Here is an 18,632-nt window from a genome sequence, read left to right as displayed (position 1 = left end):
TGATCTCTGATCACCACACCCACACTGAATTTTGCCAACTGGTCATGAAAGGCCGCGTCAACATCAAACCTGAAATTTCCATTTGAGGTTTTATCCACCGATCCTCTCGACTCAGATAATTGAATTTAATCATTTCATATCCTTCTTTCCACGAGAGTATTTTAATTATATTTGAATATAAATATAATACTCCCTCCGTCCCAATTATATTGTCCACGTTTTCTTTTTTGTTTGTCCTAAATATATAGTCATATATCATATTTAGTAATATATTTTTACACTTCTTTACTAATATACTCCTATTAACTATATTTTGAAAATTATGCAATCATTTTTTAATACATTAAATAAAGATAAAATAAGAAGTATATATAAAATTTACTTTTTCAATAATATGAGACAGATGAAGTATAATAATATAAAAGGCCCCAAAAAGAATGGAGTAGGCCCAGCCCAAAATCTGAAATGACACGTGCCGAACGTGATCCATTTATTTATGCTCCGTGGCTGCTTTGCTGGAAGTCCAGCTGTCCCACGCGCCTTCGCACCCCCTTCACCTTCCTTGGCTCCGGTTGCCGGAACCGCCGCATTTAATCGGTCCGTGATCCTACTCTCTGGATTCAGAGGTCTTGAGATTCACTCTGCTCGCTCTTCGCGGTGATTGAGTCCTCTGAGGCGCAAGACGCGGATTTTTTAGGTTAGGATTCTGTCTCTTCGTGTATTTCTTGTCGAGTGTGCATTTGTTGATTGAATACTGCTGAAACTTGGTTGTTGTGTGTGGTAAAGTTCAATTGATTGTTGTTTTAGATGGTGTAACAGGGAGACTATGCTTATTTCAATTATATTAGCAAAATTGAATTTTCTTGATGTCATTTTTGTCAGACGAGAGTTGCGGAATTAGAATGCCAGACTGATTTAGTTTGAAGGTCTCAAATTATGATACTTGTAGCCGTACTAGGAGTCTAGGAGCTTGGTAGGAGCATGGAAATGAAATATCGACAATGAGAAATTGGTTGGTTTGTTTGCATGGTGCGGATCCACTATACAATGAGTTCCATTTGGTTATTGCTATGAACACGGATCATTCGGTGTTTTCCGTGGCTTTTCCTCAGCAGAAGCTCCGTCCTAGCCATTGTGCTTAGTGTGAATAGTGCTTGGATAAGTATGATAAGTAGCATACGCTTAATTTTATCTTATCGTCCATCTCTAATTCTCTATCACCACTCAGTGCCTCGTCCCTTCAGCCGTTCATCTGTTTCGTTTCTTTCGTCCTTCTTGTGCTCAGTCTGATCTCCCTGCACCGGTTGAATTTTAGGCTCCATGGTGCGGATCCTGCCTTATCCTATACCCTGTCACCAAGGATAGCATTCCGACTGTCTCAATCTTCAAGAATGGCATGAAGAAGATAGATACTGTCATTGGTGCAGTTTCATGGTCAACACTATCTACCTGCATAGAAAGATTTTTGTAAAACTGTGACGTTATGAGTATCCTTTTGGTGAAGCGACCTCTTTCATATTTGTTTCTTTCGACAGTCGACACAGTTCAGCTGCGACCAATCTCAAGTAGCGCTGCTCGCCGGAGCTCACATGTTGCCCTTACTGGAATGCCCTCTCTCCTCCCCCATTTAACCTAGCACATTAACAGCTTTCTTCGGAAAAGCCCACAGAAAAACTTGCAAGCATCCTAGTATTCTCCAGAACTTTCTCAATCTCACCTCACAGGGTCAAATTCGAGAAGCAGTTGATTTATTGCCTATCTTAGCTCGCAAAGACTCCGTTTGAGCTCCAAGATTATTTCCAATCTCATTCAACAATGCGCCAATGCGAAATTGTGTAAAGAAGGCAGATGGGTTCACCTTCATTTGAAGATGACGGGTTCAAAGCATCCCGGCACTCTTTTGTCCAACCATTTCATTAACATGTACTTGAAAGGCGGTGATCATGAGATGGCTCGTGAGGTGTTTGATAAAACGAGAACAAAAAATTTGTATTCTTGGAACAATATGCTTTCCGGGTATGCAAAGTTGGGGATGTTGAAGCCGGCGGGAAGATTGTTTGACAAAATGCCTGTAAAGGATTTTGTCAGTTGGAATACAGTGGTGATGGCATATGTGCAGAGTGGGCGGTTCGATGAGGCTATTAAGCTTTATTTGCAGTTAAGGAGATTGGATATTGGCTTTAATGAGTATAGTTTTGCTGGTGTTGCAACAATGTGTTTTAAATTAAGGGAGTTGTGTCTTGCTAAGCAATTGCACCGTCAAGTTCTTGTTGTTGGGTTCTTGTCAAATTTGGTTCTTTCGAGTTCTATTGTCGATGCTTATGCAAAATGTTGTAAGCTTGGGGATTCTAGGAGGTTGTTTGATGAGATGCTGAAGAGGGATGTTCTTGTTAGGACCACTTTGGTATCTGCTTATGCTCAATGGGGTGGTATGGATTCTGCTCAGGAAATTTTTGCCACAATGCCAGAAAAGAATTCTGTTTCTTGGACCGCATTGATCTCAGGGTATGCCCAAGGAAATGAAACCCTTAAGGTGTTCGTGAATATGATTAAGCGTCATGTCTAAGATGATCAATTCACTTTTAACAGTTGCTTGTGCTAGCATAATTTCACCAGAGAGAGTGGTAGGCAAATTCATTCACATATGATAACCTCACGCCTGAGGCTTAATGCTGTGGTTGTGAGCTCTCATTAACATGTTTTAGAAATGGGGAAACATAGAAGTCAGGAATAATCGTTTTATTTTGATGAAATTTTGGAAATTAATACAGTTTTTCTATGGCATGAGAAACTTTGCTATATACTATTACATACGAATTTCTTATGTTGTATCCTGATTCAATGCATCGACTGTATTTTTAAAATACTTGTTAAAAAGCATTAATGACTCACTATATTTTGATACTAAAAAATTTGCAGCAAAAAACTTTTTTTCCGGACACATACACCCCAACAAACATTGCACTTCAATTAAATTTTTAAAAATTCCTAAATATAAATTTCAAAAAATGGTGCTATTTTCTTAATGGTAAAAACAAAACGTCATTTAGTCAAAGGATTCTGGTTCCTCGTGTATTTCTTGTCAAGTGCCACATTTTGCTATTATTTTGGATGAGGTTCTGCTTTTTGGTGTGCATCTGTTGATTGAATACTGCTGAAACTTATGTTGTCGTGTGTGATAACATTCAATTGCTTGTTGTTTTAGATGGTGTAACAGGGAGAATGTGTTTATTCCAATTATGTTAGCCAAATTGATAACATTCAATTGCTTTTTGGTAGTGTAATTTTTTGGATGTCATTTTTCTCAGATAATAGTACGGAATTAGAATTCAAGACTGATTCAGTTTGAAGGTTTTAAATTATGATACTTGTAGCTGTAAGAGCTTGGTAGATCCTACAGCTAGGAGCATGGAAATGAAATATCGACAACGAGAAATTGGTTCGTTTATTTACATGGTGCGGATCCACTATACAATGAATCCCATATGATATTGACATTAACACGCATCATTCAGTAATTTCCATAGCTTTTCCTTTGCAGAAGCTGCAATTGATGCGTTCTCAGTCCTAGCCGTTGTGCTTAGTGAGAATAATGATTGGATTGGATAAGTGGCATACGCTTGATTTTGATGTATCTTATCATCAATCTCTATCTCCACTCAGTGCCTCCTCACCTCTACCACTTATTTTTTGGCTCTCCATTTGTTCCGTCCTCGTGCTGAGGCTGATCTCCCTGTGTTGGTTGAATGTTAGGCTTCATGGTGTGGACCCTGCGGATCCTATATCCTGTCACCAAGAAACTGGCCAAGGATAGCATTCGGCTGTCTTAACCTTCAAGAATGGCATGAAGAAAATAGATGCTGCCGTTGGTGCAGTTCCAGAGTCAACATTGACTGCCTGCATATAAAAATTTGTGTAAAACTGTAATATTATGATTGTCCTTTTGCTGAAACCTCTTTCATATTTGTTTATTTTCATTTAGGCATTGCTTGGCTCCTGAGATGGAAATAATAAATTGAAACATAAGGATAACATAGTTATTTTACTATAATTTTGTAAACTTGAATCAAACGTGTGATGCTGCAAGGATTTCAACGGTGCCTTAACAACCTGCAACAGTTGCTCTAATAAACTTCTGAACTTCATGCATAGTTGATCCACTATATGCCTTGTTTTTTACAATTCTATGTTTAATTATTAAAGTAATTGTACCCTCAATGTTGCTTCGTTGAATCTCCCTCATCGATTCTGATTTTGTATATTACCCTCACCAGAAATGATGATGGATACAGTTCTACCACTATCAAAGATTTCTCTTTTGTATTCTCCTACAAATAATGACGACCCTCAATTTTTTAGCACTGAAAGTTTCTTTTGTATTTCCTATGGGCAAAACTATGCTAGATTCGATCACGTGGACATAATTCGGAGCTATCCGTACCTCCCTCATCTAATATTTTCTAACAATGTTTAGGAATGCCAATCTGCGACTCATCGCCAAGCTCTAGCTCCACTAAGTCTTGGGTAATTCATTGCCTGGCTGCGGGGGCAGTGGTCGCAGTGGGCCTTGGAGCCCTTGCATATCATCGCCAAGTAATAAGGTTCCGGAGCCGGGTGATTGGGATTATACCTGCTCGATATGCTTCCACTCGCTTCCAAGGCAAGCCCCTTGTTCAAATCCTCGGCAAGCCCATGATCCAGGTTCTTTTTGGACTGTGTAATTGAATTTTGATTGCTGATTCTAGATCAATTGGATCTGTTATTATTGTCCTTTTGCAGAGAACATGGGAAAGAGCAAAATTGGCAACAACATTGGATCGTGTGGGTAAGGATTGATTGATTGATTTAGCTCTATTTGACGTGCTCAAAGATAAAAATTTCTAATTTACTCACGTATTCGGTTTGTGTTCATGGGTGACTCGGTTGTTCATCAATTGAGCAGTCGTGGCGACAGATGATGATAAGATTGCTGAATGTTGTAGAGGATTTGGTGCTGATGTGGTAATGACATCTGAATCATGTCAAAATGGTACAATTAGCATTTTCTGCTCTCCCAAGAACAATAGATTTGTTTATACATTTGATTTATTGAGTTCTATTTGGAATTCATAGGCACCGAACGTTGTAATGAAGCGCTCCGAAAGATTGGAAAGAAGTACGATGTTGTGGTCAATATTCAAGGAGACGAACCTCTCATAGAACCTGAAATAATAGATGGCATTGTCATGGCCCTGCAGGTAATAACGCATTAACGCAAACTTCACTAACGGTCTCTCTATTAGAATGAGATGTGCAAGGCACCTTGCATTCCCTTGTCATTTTCGGAGTTAAATCTATTTATACAAAAGTATTTTCTTGTAAGCAGAGATTGAATTTTGATGGAGTTGCCGAAGCATTATGGAGCTTGGTGTTATGTAGAAAAACCACAAATGGGTGGATTAATTTAAAATTTTCAAATGAAATTATTGACTTTCAAATTTTTTAGAATTTATCTTTGGGTTAAGAAACTTTTTAATCTGTCTTCCAAACTTAGACGTTTATGTTCGGTGTACCATAGTACCAAGCTAAATTTTTGGGGCATGTGGCCAATGATTGTTCCCACGCTGTGAATATTTTCACTCTCATCCTCTTTTAAAGATTACATTTTCAAGTAAGAAAGGTTTGGGAACTATGAAAAACTATTATTCAACCCCTTTTCGTGGGAGTTGCCGATCACTGAATGCGACTTAGTTTGTGGTCCATTTAGGCTGCTCCAGATGCGGTCTTCAGCACGGCAGTTACTTCTTTGAAACCTGAAGATGCATTTGATCCGAATCGTGTCAAATGTGTGGTAGATAATCGTGGCTATGCAATTTATTTCTCACGAGGACTTTTGCCATTTAACAAGTTGGTTCTTCTAGGACTCTCATCCTCTATGCATTATTAAATCTCACAGTGAACGTAAATGGGGAAAATGGATTGTGATTAACCTTGTATGCAGGTCTGGAAAAGTTAACCCCCGGTTTCCATATTTGCTTCATCTGGGGATTCAGGTATCATTATGTTGCATATATTTGGATTTCTTCCTGTATTTGATACAAAACAGATCATAATATGCCATGGTGTTGATATTTGTTCAGAGCTTTGATGCTAAATTTCTCAAGATATATCCCGAGCTGCCACCGACTCCACTTCAACTGGAAGAAGATCTTGAGCAGTTGAAGGTCCTTGAAAATGGATACAAAATGAAGGTGCCACACGAGTTTGAACCACACTTGTTACCCTTCTAGATTCTTAATATCCGACGTTGCATGATTGTCACTTTTTCTTGATGTGCAGGTGATAAAAGTCGACCACGAATCTCACGGTGTTGATGTCCCAGAAGATGTGGAGAAGATTGAGCATTACATGCGCGAAAGAAACCTGCCTTAGCTGCATAATCATGTACAAGTCAAAGGACTCCTTGCGGTTACAATGCAGCCACCTTCTTGTAGCTTTCATGGCTTCATTTTTGTGTGCTTTTCAAGTGAATGGCTTGGCTTAGTACCACAAAGAAAAACTGAAATGAGTTTATCTAGTGACACTCAACGATATCAATTGAAACTTATAGAAACTTTATACATACATCAAATCCAAGTAAAACATTGAAATTTGAAAGGTCTGAGACGATGATTTTTGATGCCGAAGTCTCCTCGGTCGAGGCTTCATTCCAGAAGATCAAGATCTTTGTGTTCAGATGTCTCTCTGTCTCTACTTTCCAACAACACGACTAGGTTTCTTTTATTCTTTTTGAGAACGAATAAATGTTGTGTTTTATATTGATCCGAGTATGCACGATGTCTTAGTTTTTTCGGTTACTTTATGTATGTTTATGTTGATTTGTTCAAGGATGTATGAAGTATTTTGTATTATAACACTTAATTTAATGTTGTGTGCTTTATATTGATCCGAGTATGCACGATGTCTTATTTTTTTCGGTTGTTACTTTATTTATGTTTATGTTGATTTGTTCAAGGATGTATGAAGTATTTGTATTAGAACACTTAATCTATGTATTTATTTTTACAGTTGAAAAAAAAAACATTGAGATCGTTTCAATTCCACATGATAGCTTAGGCAGGCGCAAAATGGAAAACGAGTGTAGAAGTATAGCAGTCAGAGTCACAAAAAAAAAAAAAGGCACTTTCTTAGATTTTTATTGAAAAACAAAAGGCTACAAGCTTAAAATATTGTTAGGCTAAAACGTCCCGTTATATGTTCAAAAATCTCATATATTTATAAATTCGTGAGTAAAAAAAATCATGTCAACAAATTTAAAAATTAGCAAAATGATCATTATTGATCAATAATAAATAATAAGAAGTACAATAGTTTAATAATTTTTAATGAAAGAGATCAGATAATAAATGTCCCATCGGGTATGATGAAGAAGGATAAGATAATAAAATGAAATATAAAGACAATAGAGCCAAACTTGTTATAATACAAAGATATTAAGTCCAATCGTTACCTTCACAAGAAAAGGGACTTGAACGAAAGTAAAACAAAACTCCAAATTTTCGAGTTTGTGTCATATTTAATTGTTCTTTAAATATCTATAACTAATGTTTTCAAGTTTATCATATTAATGCTGGTTGTTAATGAACAACAAAGGTGCATTTTACCATAGAAATAAATTCAAAGGACTCGTTTCATCTAGAAGAAATATTGTCTTTGGGATTGAGATTTATAATAATTAAGTAAAATAGGGATAAATGAACCCTAAAAAATCTTGCTAAAAATCCATCAAATGCCATTTCACCGATGCTGGTTTTTCTGCTCTTTCATCACTATACAGACAGTTAAACTAGTACAACATCTCAAAAACCATCCTGTTTTCCTGTGTCTGATTTAGAAATGGGATAAAATTAGCTCAACAATATCAAATAAAGCTTGCCTCAGTCAGACAGAGCTATCGATCCAATGTCTTGAGACGAAACCATGCTTTCGCATCCAGCCCAAGCACCAGGCCGCCATGTCTGATCAACCATGCCACCTCCAAGATTCGTGTGAGCGAAACGAAAGATTAGAACATAAACCATACGATTTCTTTCATGTCGGTCTCTTTTCATGCCTGATCTGAGGAACTGCAACTGCCAGAATCACTCCCATATTAACCTAAACCAGATTTAGTCCCAGAGACAGGTCTGAGCATTGGGTGGCCAAGAGAAGATGGAGAACCCGATGAAGGGTTGAAAGCATTAGAGTTTGATGAAGATGGATGTAAAGCTGAGAGAGGCAGCCTTGGTCCTAGCCCATATGCCCCCTGTTGCCCGAGCGGCATATGAGGGTGGATAGTTTGGTTATTGCTGTACCCAGAAATGAAAGGTTGCTGAGATCCTGGTTGCCTGTTGTTTCCTGTGGCGTTGTCGTTCAAATTGGTAGCACCTACAGTACCAGGTAAAGCAGTTGGTCGAGATGGTAAACCAGATCCAAACTGAGCAGACATCATGAGGGCTCGTTCTGCTGATATCCTCTGCCTTGCCCGTTCCATCTGTTCACATTCCCTCATAAGCATGGTCTCCACCTCTGCAAACTGCTTCAGCTTCAGCTCTAATCTCTTCAACTGAGAGCACAAATTTGTTATATTTTCAATTGCAATATCAAGTGCTAATGTTTAAAAATACACTTTAATACAAGTGAACACGAATCATGAAGCCTTGACAGCTTACCTACCCTCTCAAATACATGAAACTATGGACAGGAAAACACAAGTATATGAAACCCTGACTTTCAGTGTGTCGTACTTCTCTATCCACCCATTCATCCACTCATACATATATTTCAATGCCACAAAGAAAATTGGGACATAAAGCCAGTATGATAGTGACGTCATTTCAAACAACCCAAATCCATGTTTATTTTTAACAAAAACCAAACAAAGTGAAAAGAGAGAGAACCTGAAGAATGCAACACCATACAAATAGAATTCAATAGGGAACTTCCCAACTTCAGGCCAACTATGGACTGAGGAATGAAAATAAGTACACAAATTTTTGGGAACCTAACCTTTTTATTTTCCTTGATTTTACAATGAACGAACTAAATCAATAAAGCCATTTAAGCGCTATGCCTCTACGGCTGCCTTTACAACCCCAAAAGAGCAAAAAAGAGGAGTTTTCGCTCGAATCGAATATTTACTAATGTAGGGTCAAGGAGCGTTGCTAATGATTGGTGTAAAAGATAATAATAAAGAGAGAATGGCGGGAGTGGCTTTTGTTTGGGAAGTAGATAGGTGCACGGCATACGATTTGACGATATTAGATAATAAGAGTTTGTTTTTAGGTTTGAAATTTCTGCAATAGAGTACACGCTAGTTTCAGTAGATTTGTCAACACTGGTGTTGTTTACTAGTACTGAAAGACAGGAGAGAAGAAAAGTACAAAATATTTCAGCTAGAAAAAATCAATAAAAAATTCTGTAAGATTTTGAATACAATAAGTGCAGCTTCTATCTATAGAATAACATTGTCAGAGAAAAAAAAGCATCCCAGATAACATAAAATGTTCAGGTTTCAGAAGTAGTAGCATCCATGAATCATTACTACAAGTTCAAGGGATAAAACACAATGTACAGTTCGGTACATTCAAAAGTGAACCAGCTAGTACCTGATGGTTTATAATATTAGCAGATAACCTTTGGATTTCACGCTCTTCATGATCAGCGAAAAGTTTTGCCTTTAAAGCGGCAGCAGCAAGACCGTATTTTGCAGCAGTTCTCACTCTTTCGGCAGATAATGGAACAGCTTCGGCATCATGTTCGCTCCATGGACCTTCAGAGAATGTCGCTCAGAAATATCATACAAGGAAACCATAACAAAGACAAACAAAAGCAAAATCATACCTTTCTTACTACTATTTGCGATTTCTTCACGAGGGTTCCCATCCTTGGATAATTCAAGCAAGGATGCATGAGCACATGCAGCAGCTACCCTAGGCCCCAGTGCAGAGGCCAGGAAGGCAACCTAAGACCATCAATTGATACATTCGTTATTGGAACATGTGGGAAGTGAAAACACCACAAGAACATGAGTAAGAGAGGGTTGATGCTCCAAAAAATATGGAACTCAGAATGAGCAGAAAGGGCAGAAAGAATTGACACGTCCGAGGCATTTCGAAGAATATGTCTAAATATTTTGGGCAAAAAATATACATTACAACTTAGAAACAAAATGAAATAAGTAGGACGACACACACCACATCTATTTATAAAACAGGACTCTTGGTGATGTGGTCTCTTTGGCTCATCATTTTTGGCTTTCTCAAAATAATCTCCATTCTTTTTTGACTTTGACTACATTTTAGATAAGAGATGTACGGCAAAACTTTTCAATTTATCTATATAATACATCATTTTCTTTTAGATTCATTTAATTTATTTTAGTTTCTTCCATAATTATTTGATTTATTTAAATTTCTTCCTAACCAATAATTCCATGTCCATATTGTAGCAGGACAATAAAATAAATAATGTTGGCCAAAAGACTAGAAAACGAGAAGTACATTTACCTGGAAGGATTGAAAAAAAAAAATCATATATAAAGATAAAATAGAAGAAATGAGGAGGGGCAGATATAATGGGGATAGCTACACAGAAATTACACAAGCATAAGTTCTGGAAAACAACCTACCAAGTTCATCACTGGATTCCCAGAATTTGTAAATGGGAATTTGCCTTCAGAATCATACATTCGCGAGTTGAATCCTATACAATAAATGAAATGAATGACAACTGTGGTTTATCAAACGTCCTCAATATTCATAAAAGAAAACAATTTGAATTGCAATACACACCATTTGAATTTGGAACTGATTTTCCAAAATCACCACCATTGCACATATTTGATGAACCAGAAGTAGTTGGGACATCGATATTGTCAAGGGGAGCGGAATCTAGAGGAAGTCGCACGAAATGAAGGAGACACTGATCTTTTGATTTCGTACCAACATGATCCGCAATTTTACTCCAGTTTTCTTCGTACAGCTGCATTCCCTCGAGCAGCAGTAATGTTTCCTGGTCAGTCCAGCTATCTCCATCCACATCCCTGAAATATTTCATGAAACTGACCTTCATGAAATCCAGGCTGGAGTGACCAGCAACAAATCTTCCCTCGTGATAGCAATCCACACACAACAGCACATCAGCCTGTCGAGATAATGGTTAACTACAAAGACCAAATAGCATTTATATAAACCATCATCAATTTTTCAGACATGCCTATAGAATGTTTAATCAATGCAATAGAAGGCAGCAAGCATTATAATTCATGGATTGGCAAGACGTTACAACATAAAGTAACAAAAGAAAGTTTCAAACTGCCAAAACTTGCTCACCGCGACAATGTACTTATGCAACGTATCAGCAAAAACAATAAAAGACAAGCGAGACTGCGAGAGGAAAGAGGTTAAATCTGCAAATATATGTCGTTTACCACTTTCTGTGACTGATAGTAAGCAGTAGATATGGAGCGAGAACAGTAATTGCATTGATGCTCAGATAATTGCTCTCGGATGGAACTTTCAAAGTCTGTGTCCTCATCACACTGATGTGCAAGTTCTGGATAGACATCATATGCTTTGAGCCTACACGTGGGCTTGTCAAATTGGATCAAACTATCGATAGATTTCAAAGCATCCGAAGGCACACGAAGTTCACCATTTGATTCCTCACATAAGTAAGTCCCATCCTTTGGAGCCTCATGCTTAAGTGGTGTTGCACAATAGTTGATTATCCCCCAATGAACAAGAAACCGAAAAACTCGATTTGTATCATCAGTATCAAATCCAGTTGCTAGTCCCTGACAATGAGCAATAGATAGGTGCTTTTCTGGGTTTTCCATATACTTGGCCACTATAATGTTGCGACCCTCCATGTACCTCTCTGGAGTATGATCTGCTGACCTACCAGAGAAAAAAAGTGGCACCACTTGTCGCTCCAATCGATGTACTGAATTTGGGGAAAACCAATCTGCTTGTATGAGGAATCAAAACAAAGGGTCTTATTAAATAAGAAGTCCCATTTCAGGAATGTCAGTGGTGGCATATTGTCACCAAAAAAAAAGCACCTCAGTAGTCCACATGAAGAAATGAAAGGCAAGCAGATGGTCCAAAGTGAAAATCCATCAAAACAATAAGAGTGAAAGCAAAAGACAGGTAACCGTGTTGGTATAGTTTTATCCACTTCTATCATTAAAAAACAAGTTCTTAATCATCAACTTTTGGAGATATCATAAAGATTGCAGTTTGCAATTAAACAATTCAGATATTGAAAAGTAAAGTAGCTTAAAGGATGAAGAACCAAACAATCACTCTTAACATTGGATATTAATAGGGTAAAATTATAATATCTCAAATATAAGACCACCGATAATTCAGTTATTTTCTCGAAATATATCCACCACGTACTTCAGAATTGACTAAAATAACCCTAATTTCATGTTTTAATAGAGTTGTTTGAGCAAGTATCTTATTCAATCATCCAAACCCATGAACTAGAGTACATTCACTTCGCTCCATTCTTCCAGAAAACCGAGATACAAGAGCATTAGAGAAGAGAAATAAGTTACCTGCATGCGCAGGCACAACATGTACACGACATGCACTCCCAAGCCTTTTAGTAACCCCACGGCCAGGAATTACCTTAGGAGGCCTGACCACATAAGACCCAGCCCCACTCCCGCTTGTGGTATCCTCCAATGAAGCCCCTGATAAAACTGCACTATCCCGGGGCACGGCAGAGAGCGCCAGCAGCTGCCCATATGACACATTCTCCAACATAGCCACACCACCATGCCCCTGATCTCTGCTCTCGCCATTCCTTGCAGCCCTCTCTGCTTCCACAATTCCGAAAACGGATGAATGTGGTCTACTTACCACTCTCTTGATCGCAACTGGGAAATCACAAATTTTCAATCCACCATCCATCAAATGTTCACTCTCTCTTTCTCGTGATGTCTGGGCAATCCTATCCGAGTTCTGATTGTGAGGATCATCTTCAGTTTCAAGGTGGTTTTGGGGTGGATCCAGATCGGGGTCTTCATCATCCTCATTGTCCTCAAATGCATCATCTTTCTCAGGCTCTTTTAGCTTAGATTTCCGTGTGGCTGGGTGCTCTCTTTTCCTCTTCCTCCACCTCGATCTCCCCTCTTAACAACCACAAAGAATCGAACCAAATTCAGTCTTTTGCAATTAAATGTCACACACACAACTCTGGAAACAAGCTTATTCGCATAAATTAAAGCCTTTCACTTCAAATTCACATTTCGTCATCGAAGCTAACAGAACTTTCACACATAAAAAAAAAGGTGAATCTCAAATTTGGCAAATAAGCACACTCGAATAACACAATCAAACACCCTAGCTTCAAATTTCACAAAGGGTCTCTCACCCTCAGACTTTCTGCACAAACAAAAGCCAAAGAAATCCCGGAAAATTCCACACACACACACAAAGGGGCAAACAAACACTTAAAAACTCTTCACACATCAAACCAAACCCCCGTACGCACAGGTCTAGCTCAGTTCCACAAAACCCACATACAAATTACAGCACAAACAACAAAGATCCGTTAATCCCGAGTTTAATTCGACAAAAAAGGACACAAACGCACAAGTATAAAAGGAAAAAAAAAATGAAGTCACCTGAGGTGGAAGCTGGCATTGCTGAGGGAGAATCAAAAAGGGATTTTTAGGAATTTGGAAGGCGCGAGGGTTTAAGGGATGGGGAAAATTCTTGGTGGGGTCTGTGTGATTGGTGAGGTGGAGAGTTGAGAATTGAGATTTTGGCGAGTGAAGTGTGTGTGTGGGTGCGTGAAAGAGAGAGGAGGACGAGGGGGGATTCTGTGTACTTTGGGGGACTGCAGCTTCTTAGGGAAATTTCACGCCTGCTTTGCAATTACTTCTTTTTATTGGACTAAACTGCAATTTTCTCAGCCCTTCAATTCTTGTCAATTTATGTTTATGCCCTTGTCATTTATAATATAGTTTCTTTGAATTTTGAATTTGATATTAAAATCAAAAGTTATACAGTAAACTTATACCTTCTTTCAGGTGAAAAAAATTCAAACATTTTTAAGAATTCGTTATATATATATATATATATATATATATATAATTATATATTTTTATGCTTGTGTGTATTTAGAAATAAATATTGCATTTTGGGAATTAATTGTTTGTATTTATGCCATATAAGTAGGAAATATGATTATCAATGCAAATCAAATGAATCGCATAAATATATTGCCCGCCTTATCACTCTTTCCATTTTTACTTGAGAGGGGTATTTTGAATTGACAGCAAATATCTATATATTATTGAGCAATTCTAACCATTTATCATGGGATTTGAAATTAAAGTTAGGTACCAACACTTATTTGCTCGATATAATTGTACACAACTTCATAAAAAAGTGATGTTGCAAGTTTATCGTGAGACGATGTCATAAATTTATATTTATAAGATGAGATGATGAGACTGATCCATGTTTGTAGTGTAAAGTAATTATTTTTTACTTTTAACATAAAATCATTACTAGATTTACTAAAAAAAAACTTTTAAAAAATATAATATTTTTTCATAAATCGAATTGGTTTGATAAGATATTTTATGTCATGAAATTGATATGTGAGAGAATATTATAGGAGTTTTTGTAGTAAAATAATATTTTTTCTGCAAAATTTTTTGCATTTATGAATTAATTTTGTGTAAAATATTTTCCTTGTATGAAATGATTTTTAGATGATAAATTTAGAAATACATCGAAATTTAGATGTTTTATAAGTTATCTGTGATTAAAATAATTGTTTAAATGTAATAGCTTTTTTTTTTTTTTCTTTCAACAAAAAAAAAATGTAATAGCTTTTTAGATTAGGACTGAGTTATTTTGTAATGTAGCATGATATCGATATTCTTGATAGTTGAGAATGGATAATGTTTTTTTAATAAAATAACTTTCAATGAATAAATAAAAGGAATATATTAAATTTCTGTATTTTAAATAAATACTAAAATTACAAATTTAATAGCAATTCAAAATATATTTGGTATTGTAGTGGGAATTTATTTTAATAGAAAATGGTAATTGCATCAAAAAAAATTTGAGACTGGTATCGTGATATAATATAAAATAGCATTAGAATTTTATAAAATAACATTTAATTATATATATATATATAATATAAGAAAGAAAAAATAGTAATAATAAATATTTTGCAATAAATATTACATGGCCATTAGCCTCTCCGGGCTTGGGGGGCTTCACCGTATATCGCCGTTGAGAAGGACATATTCCGCCATGAAAAGGCCAAAAGCCCCGTCTCCTCCGCCCTCCTCTCCGCCGCCGTCGACGCCTCCGCCGCGGCGAAATTCTCGATCCCTTACCAAACAGCTCAGACCCATTTCCAAGAAAGCCCGAAACATCCTCCAAAGTCCCCAACCACTCCCCACATCCACCGAGCCTATTGCGTGGACGCCTCTCAACATACACAAGTCGGAGCTCTACTTGCCCCTTACATTCCCCACGGGGCAAACATTCCGGTGGAAACAAACAGGCCCGCTACAGTACACTGGGGCCATCGGGCCACACCTCATCTCCCTTAAACAACTCGAGGATGATGATGTGGGGTACTTTTTCCATTTCACGGAGGATGAAAACGCAGCAAGAATGGGTCTTTTCGATTTTCTGAACATGGGTATTTCGTTGAATGAGTTGTGGGAAGGATTTAAGGGTTGTGATGAGAGGTTTGCGCAGCTGGCGGGGTTTTTGGAGGGTGCTAGGGTTCTGAGGCAGGACCCTTTGGAGTGTTTGATCCAATTTATTTGCTCTTCGAATAATAATATTCAGAGGATTACGAAAATGGTTGATTTTATCTCAAGGAAGGGCAAGTTTCTGGGATGTGTTGAAGGGTTCGATTTTTTCGAGTTTCCGAAACTTGACAGCTTGGTGTTGGTGTCCGAAAGTGAGCTCAGAGAGGCTGGTTTTGGATACAGGTTGAGTTAACTCTATGCATTAGCATTTGGCTGATTGGTTTTGATGTGTTTGATTTTTATGTATGATACGTACACAAGCATTGATGTCCAGTTGGATGTGAAACTTACCGCGTTCCGGTTCCGGTTTATTGCTGCTTGAAATCTCCTTTGCCTGCCTAGAAGGTCTGCTTGATATTTTCTGGTTTCTGGTACTTAACTGAGTTGTTAACTTCTCATGTGTTTGTCACTCAAAACCGGAAGGAACATGCTTGAACGATTGCACTTGGGACTCGATATTGTTTTAACTGTGCTTGGTCATGATTTTTTATGGTATCATGGAGGAATTTATCATTAGTCGCCTTCTTGAATTTAGTAAGGCGGAAAAAAGAATCCTGAGGAGACAAAATCCTATGACTTGGTCCTTGAAAAAATTTCCTGTGTTGCGACTCTAGAGATTTCTTATGTATCTTTCTATTTGAGTGAATGCTTTTGAAGTATGTTCAGAATACATCTGCTTCTGTATGCTTTGTGAAATTTTGTCAGTGATCGATAATGGATGTAACTTAATTAAGCTGATGTCTTTGTGCAAAAATTAATTTTTCATTCTAAAACGTATCAAATTTCTGACTTTATTGGAATAATCTAGTTGACCCCTGCTGTTGAAGTACAGAAGTTTGATTGCGAGGATGTGACAGAAGACTCCGTTAGTGATTTTATTTTAGTTATGCACCATTGTATGGAGACATTTTATGAGGAACTTTGATATCCTCCAGGATCGTAAATTGTCTTACGTACTAGACAGTCTAGACACTTTAATCGTTTTCCCATACCAATACCTTGAGCTTGTGACTGAGCTTCAAACTAATTTGCAGCATTTGTTTTTGAGTGATGCATTTTGAACCTATCCTGCTGCCGAGTGAGAAGAGTAAATAGCAAATGGATGCATTTGGAACATGGACATCCTTCTTTCTGTTGGTTCCGAAATTTTCTCATTGATACAGAATGAGTTTTGACTTTTGATATTGCTCTAACTTGTACAACACACATTGTATCGATAAATCATGGGATATATCTTATTTAATGAATTTTCTGTATTCTGTCTTGAAAATGAGCAGGGCGAAATATATTGTTGGCACTGTGGCAGCTTTGCAATCAAAACCTGGTGGAGGAGTGGAATGGCTTGATTCGCTTCGCAAATTGGATCTTCAAGGCACGATTGATGGTCTCTCTAGCTTACCTGGGGTTGGTCCGAAGGTCGCAGCATGCATTGCTCTCTTTTCCTTAGATCAACATCATGCCATTCCTGTCGATACTCATGTTTGGCAGGTGAGCAGTTCAATAAGCCTATTCTTTATAATTCAAAAGGCGAGTGTGAGCCCGTTCAAAAAAATAATGTTTTTATGAAATTTTTCTCCGGCATGTATGTCTGGATATTTTGTTGTGCTGACCAAGCTCAGTCGCATTTTTTTGGGGCCTCTATTCCATATTAGAAAATATATGACATATTGACATTGTAGATTTAGCATAAACTTTATCGCGTCATCGCGCTATAGGTAGAAGACTGTAAATTTGGTTAAAATCGTGATTCCCACAACCATGATCTTTTATGAAACTTTTTACATTATCAATCATATATGATTTCAGAACACCGCCATAAAGCATCGTTGGATGCTCATTTTAAGTTTAAATGATATTTCAATCTTCACTTTGACTGGTATAAATACCTGTTTATCAAACCAGATTGTGCTAATAACCTAATCTAAAAAATGTCTTCTTGATGATAAGATCGCTACCAGGTATCTCATTCCTGAACTGGCTGGCACCCGTTTGACACCAAAAATCTGCAGTCGCGTCTCTGATGCTTTCGTGAGCAAATATGGGAAATATGCAGGTTGGGCTCAAACTCTACTCTTCATCGCTGAACTTCCTTCTCAGAAAGCAATGTTACCATCAAGCTTCTGGGAAATAGGGGGAACAAAGCTCAGCTACGTTTCAGGAAAAGGCCGTGCTATTAGTAAAAAACACGAAGAAATGGCCGATTAAACAGTCCAGTGGTCCAGTGGTTGAGCTGTTGGCTTTCTATCACATAAATCGCCGATATGAGCCCCACCTTGGTGCGTGAGTGTGAACTTATTTTTCACCGAGAGAGAACTGAAACACGAAGGAGAGGAATCTATACCATTCGTAGATTACATCTGCTGATTCTTGACTGAATCATTGATGATATTCGCAGAACTTGGCGTCTGAAGACGGAGAATTCCATCTTGAGAAAGCTATGATTTTCAATATTGCAAGAGTGAAGATTGGCAGCAGCTTCTTACCACTGTTATTTCTGTCATTCTTGCGTTACTGTCTTACAGATGAGAGAAGCTGGGAATATATCACTATGTTCTCACGGATTTGATTTTTCAGGGAAAATTTTGTATGTTTACAACTTTACACTCTGTTTGGTTTTATTTTTCACGAATATGAACTTCAAATTCAAAATATCACTCTCATATATTCTGACATTATTATTATTATTATTATTATTATTATTATTATTATTATTATTATTATTATTATTATTATTATTATTATTATTATTATTATTATTATTATTATTATTATCTAAGCTATATATAATTATGCCAAAATTAGTATTTCA

The 18,632-nt window shown here is 37.3% G+C and overlaps 5 protein-coding genes across 9 annotated transcripts; 4 read left to right on the top strand and 1 right to left on the bottom strand.

Moving 5' to 3' along the window:
• Positions 1 to 496: 496 nt before the first annotated feature.
• LOC140878870 (thioredoxin M-type, chloroplastic-like) lies at positions 497 to 1,529 on the top strand. Its single transcript, XM_073282494.1, has 3 exons — positions 497 to 657; positions 808 to 877; positions 1,316 to 1,529. Exons 1-3 carry the CDS (start codon positions 497 to 499, stop codon positions 1,469 to 1,471), a joined length of 387 nt encoding a protein of 128 aa, XP_073138595.1. The 3' UTR covers positions 1,472 to 1,529.
• Positions 562 to 6,921, top strand: LOC140881362 (3-deoxy-manno-octulosonate cytidylyltransferase, mitochondrial-like). 3 transcript variants are annotated; one of them, XM_073286603.1, is made up of 10 exons: positions 562 to 697; positions 3,754 to 3,923; positions 4,475 to 4,701; positions 4,780 to 4,825; positions 4,943 to 5,029; positions 5,113 to 5,237; positions 5,747 to 5,886; positions 5,981 to 6,032; positions 6,120 to 6,230; positions 6,319 to 6,921. In XM_073286603.1, the coding sequence occupies exons 3-10, from the start codon at positions 4,477 to 4,479 to the stop codon at positions 6,409 to 6,411; spliced, it is 879 nt and encodes a 292-aa protein (XP_073142704.1). In that variant the 5' UTR covers positions 562 to 697; positions 3,754 to 3,923; positions 4,475 to 4,476; the 3' UTR covers positions 6,412 to 6,921. The 3 variants fall into 3 exon arrangements, with proteins under 3 accessions (XP_073142704.1, XP_073142705.1, XP_073142706.1); XM_073286604.1 differs by lacking the exon at positions 3,754 to 3,923 and having other exon boundaries at positions 567 to 697; XM_073286605.1 differs by lacking the exons at positions 562 to 697; positions 3,754 to 3,923 and having other exon boundaries at positions 4,503 to 4,660.
• On the top strand, positions 1,355 to 3,755 carry LOC140881363 (pentatricopeptide repeat-containing protein At2g21090-like). Of its 2 annotated transcripts, none has more exons than XR_012149927.1 (4): positions 1,355 to 1,434; positions 1,536 to 2,505; positions 3,309 to 3,456; positions 3,542 to 3,755. XR_012149927.1 is itself a non-coding variant. In XM_073286607.1 (4 exons), the coding sequence occupies exons 2-4, from the start codon at positions 1,871 to 1,873 to the stop codon at positions 3,569 to 3,571; spliced, it is 747 nt and encodes a 248-aa protein (XP_073142708.1). In that variant the 5' UTR covers positions 1,355 to 1,434; positions 1,536 to 1,870; the 3' UTR covers positions 3,572 to 3,755. The 2 variants fall into 2 exon arrangements, 1 of the variants encoding a protein (XP_073142708.1); XM_073286607.1 differs by having other exon boundaries at positions 3,375 to 3,456.
• An 833-nt stretch (positions 6,922 to 7,754) lies between the features above and the next one.
• LOC140880370 (SWI/SNF complex subunit SWI3C) lies at positions 7,755 to 13,852 on the bottom strand. The gene is made up of 8 exons (XM_073284739.1): positions 13,658 to 13,852; positions 12,584 to 13,162; positions 11,450 to 11,985; positions 10,812 to 11,163; positions 10,649 to 10,722; positions 9,862 to 9,982; positions 9,627 to 9,790; positions 7,755 to 8,584 (listed from the first exon to the last, which is right to left on the bottom strand). The coding sequence occupies exons 1-8, from the start codon at positions 13,674 to 13,676 to the stop codon at positions 8,132 to 8,134; spliced, it is 2,298 nt and encodes a 765-aa protein (XP_073140840.1). The 5' UTR covers positions 13,677 to 13,852; the 3' UTR covers positions 7,755 to 8,131.
• A 1,405-nt stretch (positions 13,853 to 15,257) lies between these two features.
• Positions 15,258 to 18,540, top strand: LOC140879920 (N-glycosylase/DNA lyase OGG1). Of its 2 annotated transcripts, XR_012149553.1 has the most exons (4): positions 15,258 to 16,006; positions 17,101 to 17,311; positions 17,771 to 18,099; positions 18,219 to 18,540. XR_012149553.1 is itself a non-coding variant. In XM_073283894.1 (3 exons), the coding sequence occupies exons 1-3, from the start codon at positions 15,312 to 15,314 to the stop codon at positions 18,026 to 18,028; spliced, it is 1,164 nt and encodes a 387-aa protein (XP_073139995.1). In that variant the 5' UTR covers positions 15,258 to 15,311; the 3' UTR covers positions 18,029 to 18,540. The 2 variants fall into 2 exon arrangements, 1 of the variants encoding a protein (XP_073139995.1); XM_073283894.1 differs by having other exon boundaries at positions 17,771 to 18,540.
• Positions 18,541 to 18,632: the final 92 nt, after the last annotated feature.

The sequence above is a fragment of the Henckelia pumila genome, chromosome 2, assembly GCF_033568475.1.
Source record: "Henckelia pumila isolate YLH828 chromosome 2, ASM3356847v2, whole genome shotgun sequence".
NCBI classification, from domain to species: Eukaryota; Viridiplantae; Streptophyta; class Magnoliopsida; order Lamiales; family Gesneriaceae; genus Henckelia; species Henckelia pumila.
This window is presented reverse-complemented; position numbering and strand designations above follow the sequence as displayed.

Excerpts from the sequence above, each read along its gene's own strand:
- LOC140878870 (XM_073282494.1), top strand. The coding sequence starts at position 497 with ATGCTCCGTGGCTGCTTTGCTGGAAGTCCAGCTGTCCCACGCGCCTTC. Across the intron at positions 658-807 it reads CACTCTGCTCGCTCTTCGCG|ATGGTGTAACAGGGAGACTA; the intron begins GTGATTGAGTCC and ends TTGTTGTTTTAG. Across the intron at positions 878-1,315 it reads ATTTTCTTGATGTCATTTTT|GCTCCATGGTGCGGATCCTG; the intron begins GTCAGACGAGAG and ends GTTGAATTTTAG.
- LOC140881363 (XM_073286607.1), top strand. The coding sequence starts at position 1,871 with ATGACGGGTTCAAAGCATCCCGGCACTCTTTTGTCCAACCATTTCATT. Across the intron at positions 2,506-3,374 it reads TGGACCGCATTGATCTCAGG|CTGTAAGAGCTTGGTAGATC; the intron begins GTATGCCCAAGG and ends TGATACTTGTAG. Across the intron at positions 3,457-3,541 it reads TTGGTTCGTTTATTTACATG|AAGCTGCAATTGATGCGTTC; the intron begins GTGCGGATCCAC and ends TTTCCTTTGCAG.
- LOC140881362 (XM_073286603.1), top strand. The coding sequence starts at position 4,477 with ATGCCAATCTGCGACTCATCGCCAAGCTCTAGCTCCACTAAGTCTTGG. Across the intron at positions 5,238-5,746 it reads GCATTGTCATGGCCCTGCAG|GCTGCTCCAGATGCGGTCTT; the intron begins GTAATAACGCAT and ends TGGTCCATTTAG. Across the intron at positions 5,887-5,980 it reads GGACTTTTGCCATTTAACAA|GTCTGGAAAAGTTAACCCCC; the intron begins GTTGGTTCTTCT and ends CCTTGTATGCAG.
- LOC140880370 (XM_073284739.1), bottom strand. Across the intron at positions 11,164-11,449 it reads ACTATCAGTCACAGAAAGTG|GCTGATGTGCTGTTGTGTGT; the intron begins GTAAACGACATA and ends TTATCTCGACAG. Across the intron at positions 10,723-10,811 it reads ATCAGTTCCAAATTCAAATG|GATTCAACTCGCGAATGTAT; the intron begins GTGTGTATTGCA and ends TTTATTGTATAG.
- LOC140879920 (XM_073283894.1), top strand. The coding sequence starts at position 15,312 with ATGAAAAGGCCAAAAGCCCCGTCTCCTCCGCCCTCCTCTCCGCCGCCG. Across the intron at positions 16,007-17,100 it reads GAGGCTGGTTTTGGATACAG|GGCGAAATATATTGTTGGCA; the intron begins GTTGAGTTAACT and ends GAAAATGAGCAG. Across the intron at positions 17,312-17,770 it reads TCGATACTCATGTTTGGCAG|ATCGCTACCAGGTATCTCAT; the intron begins GTGAGCAGTTCA and ends CTTGATGATAAG.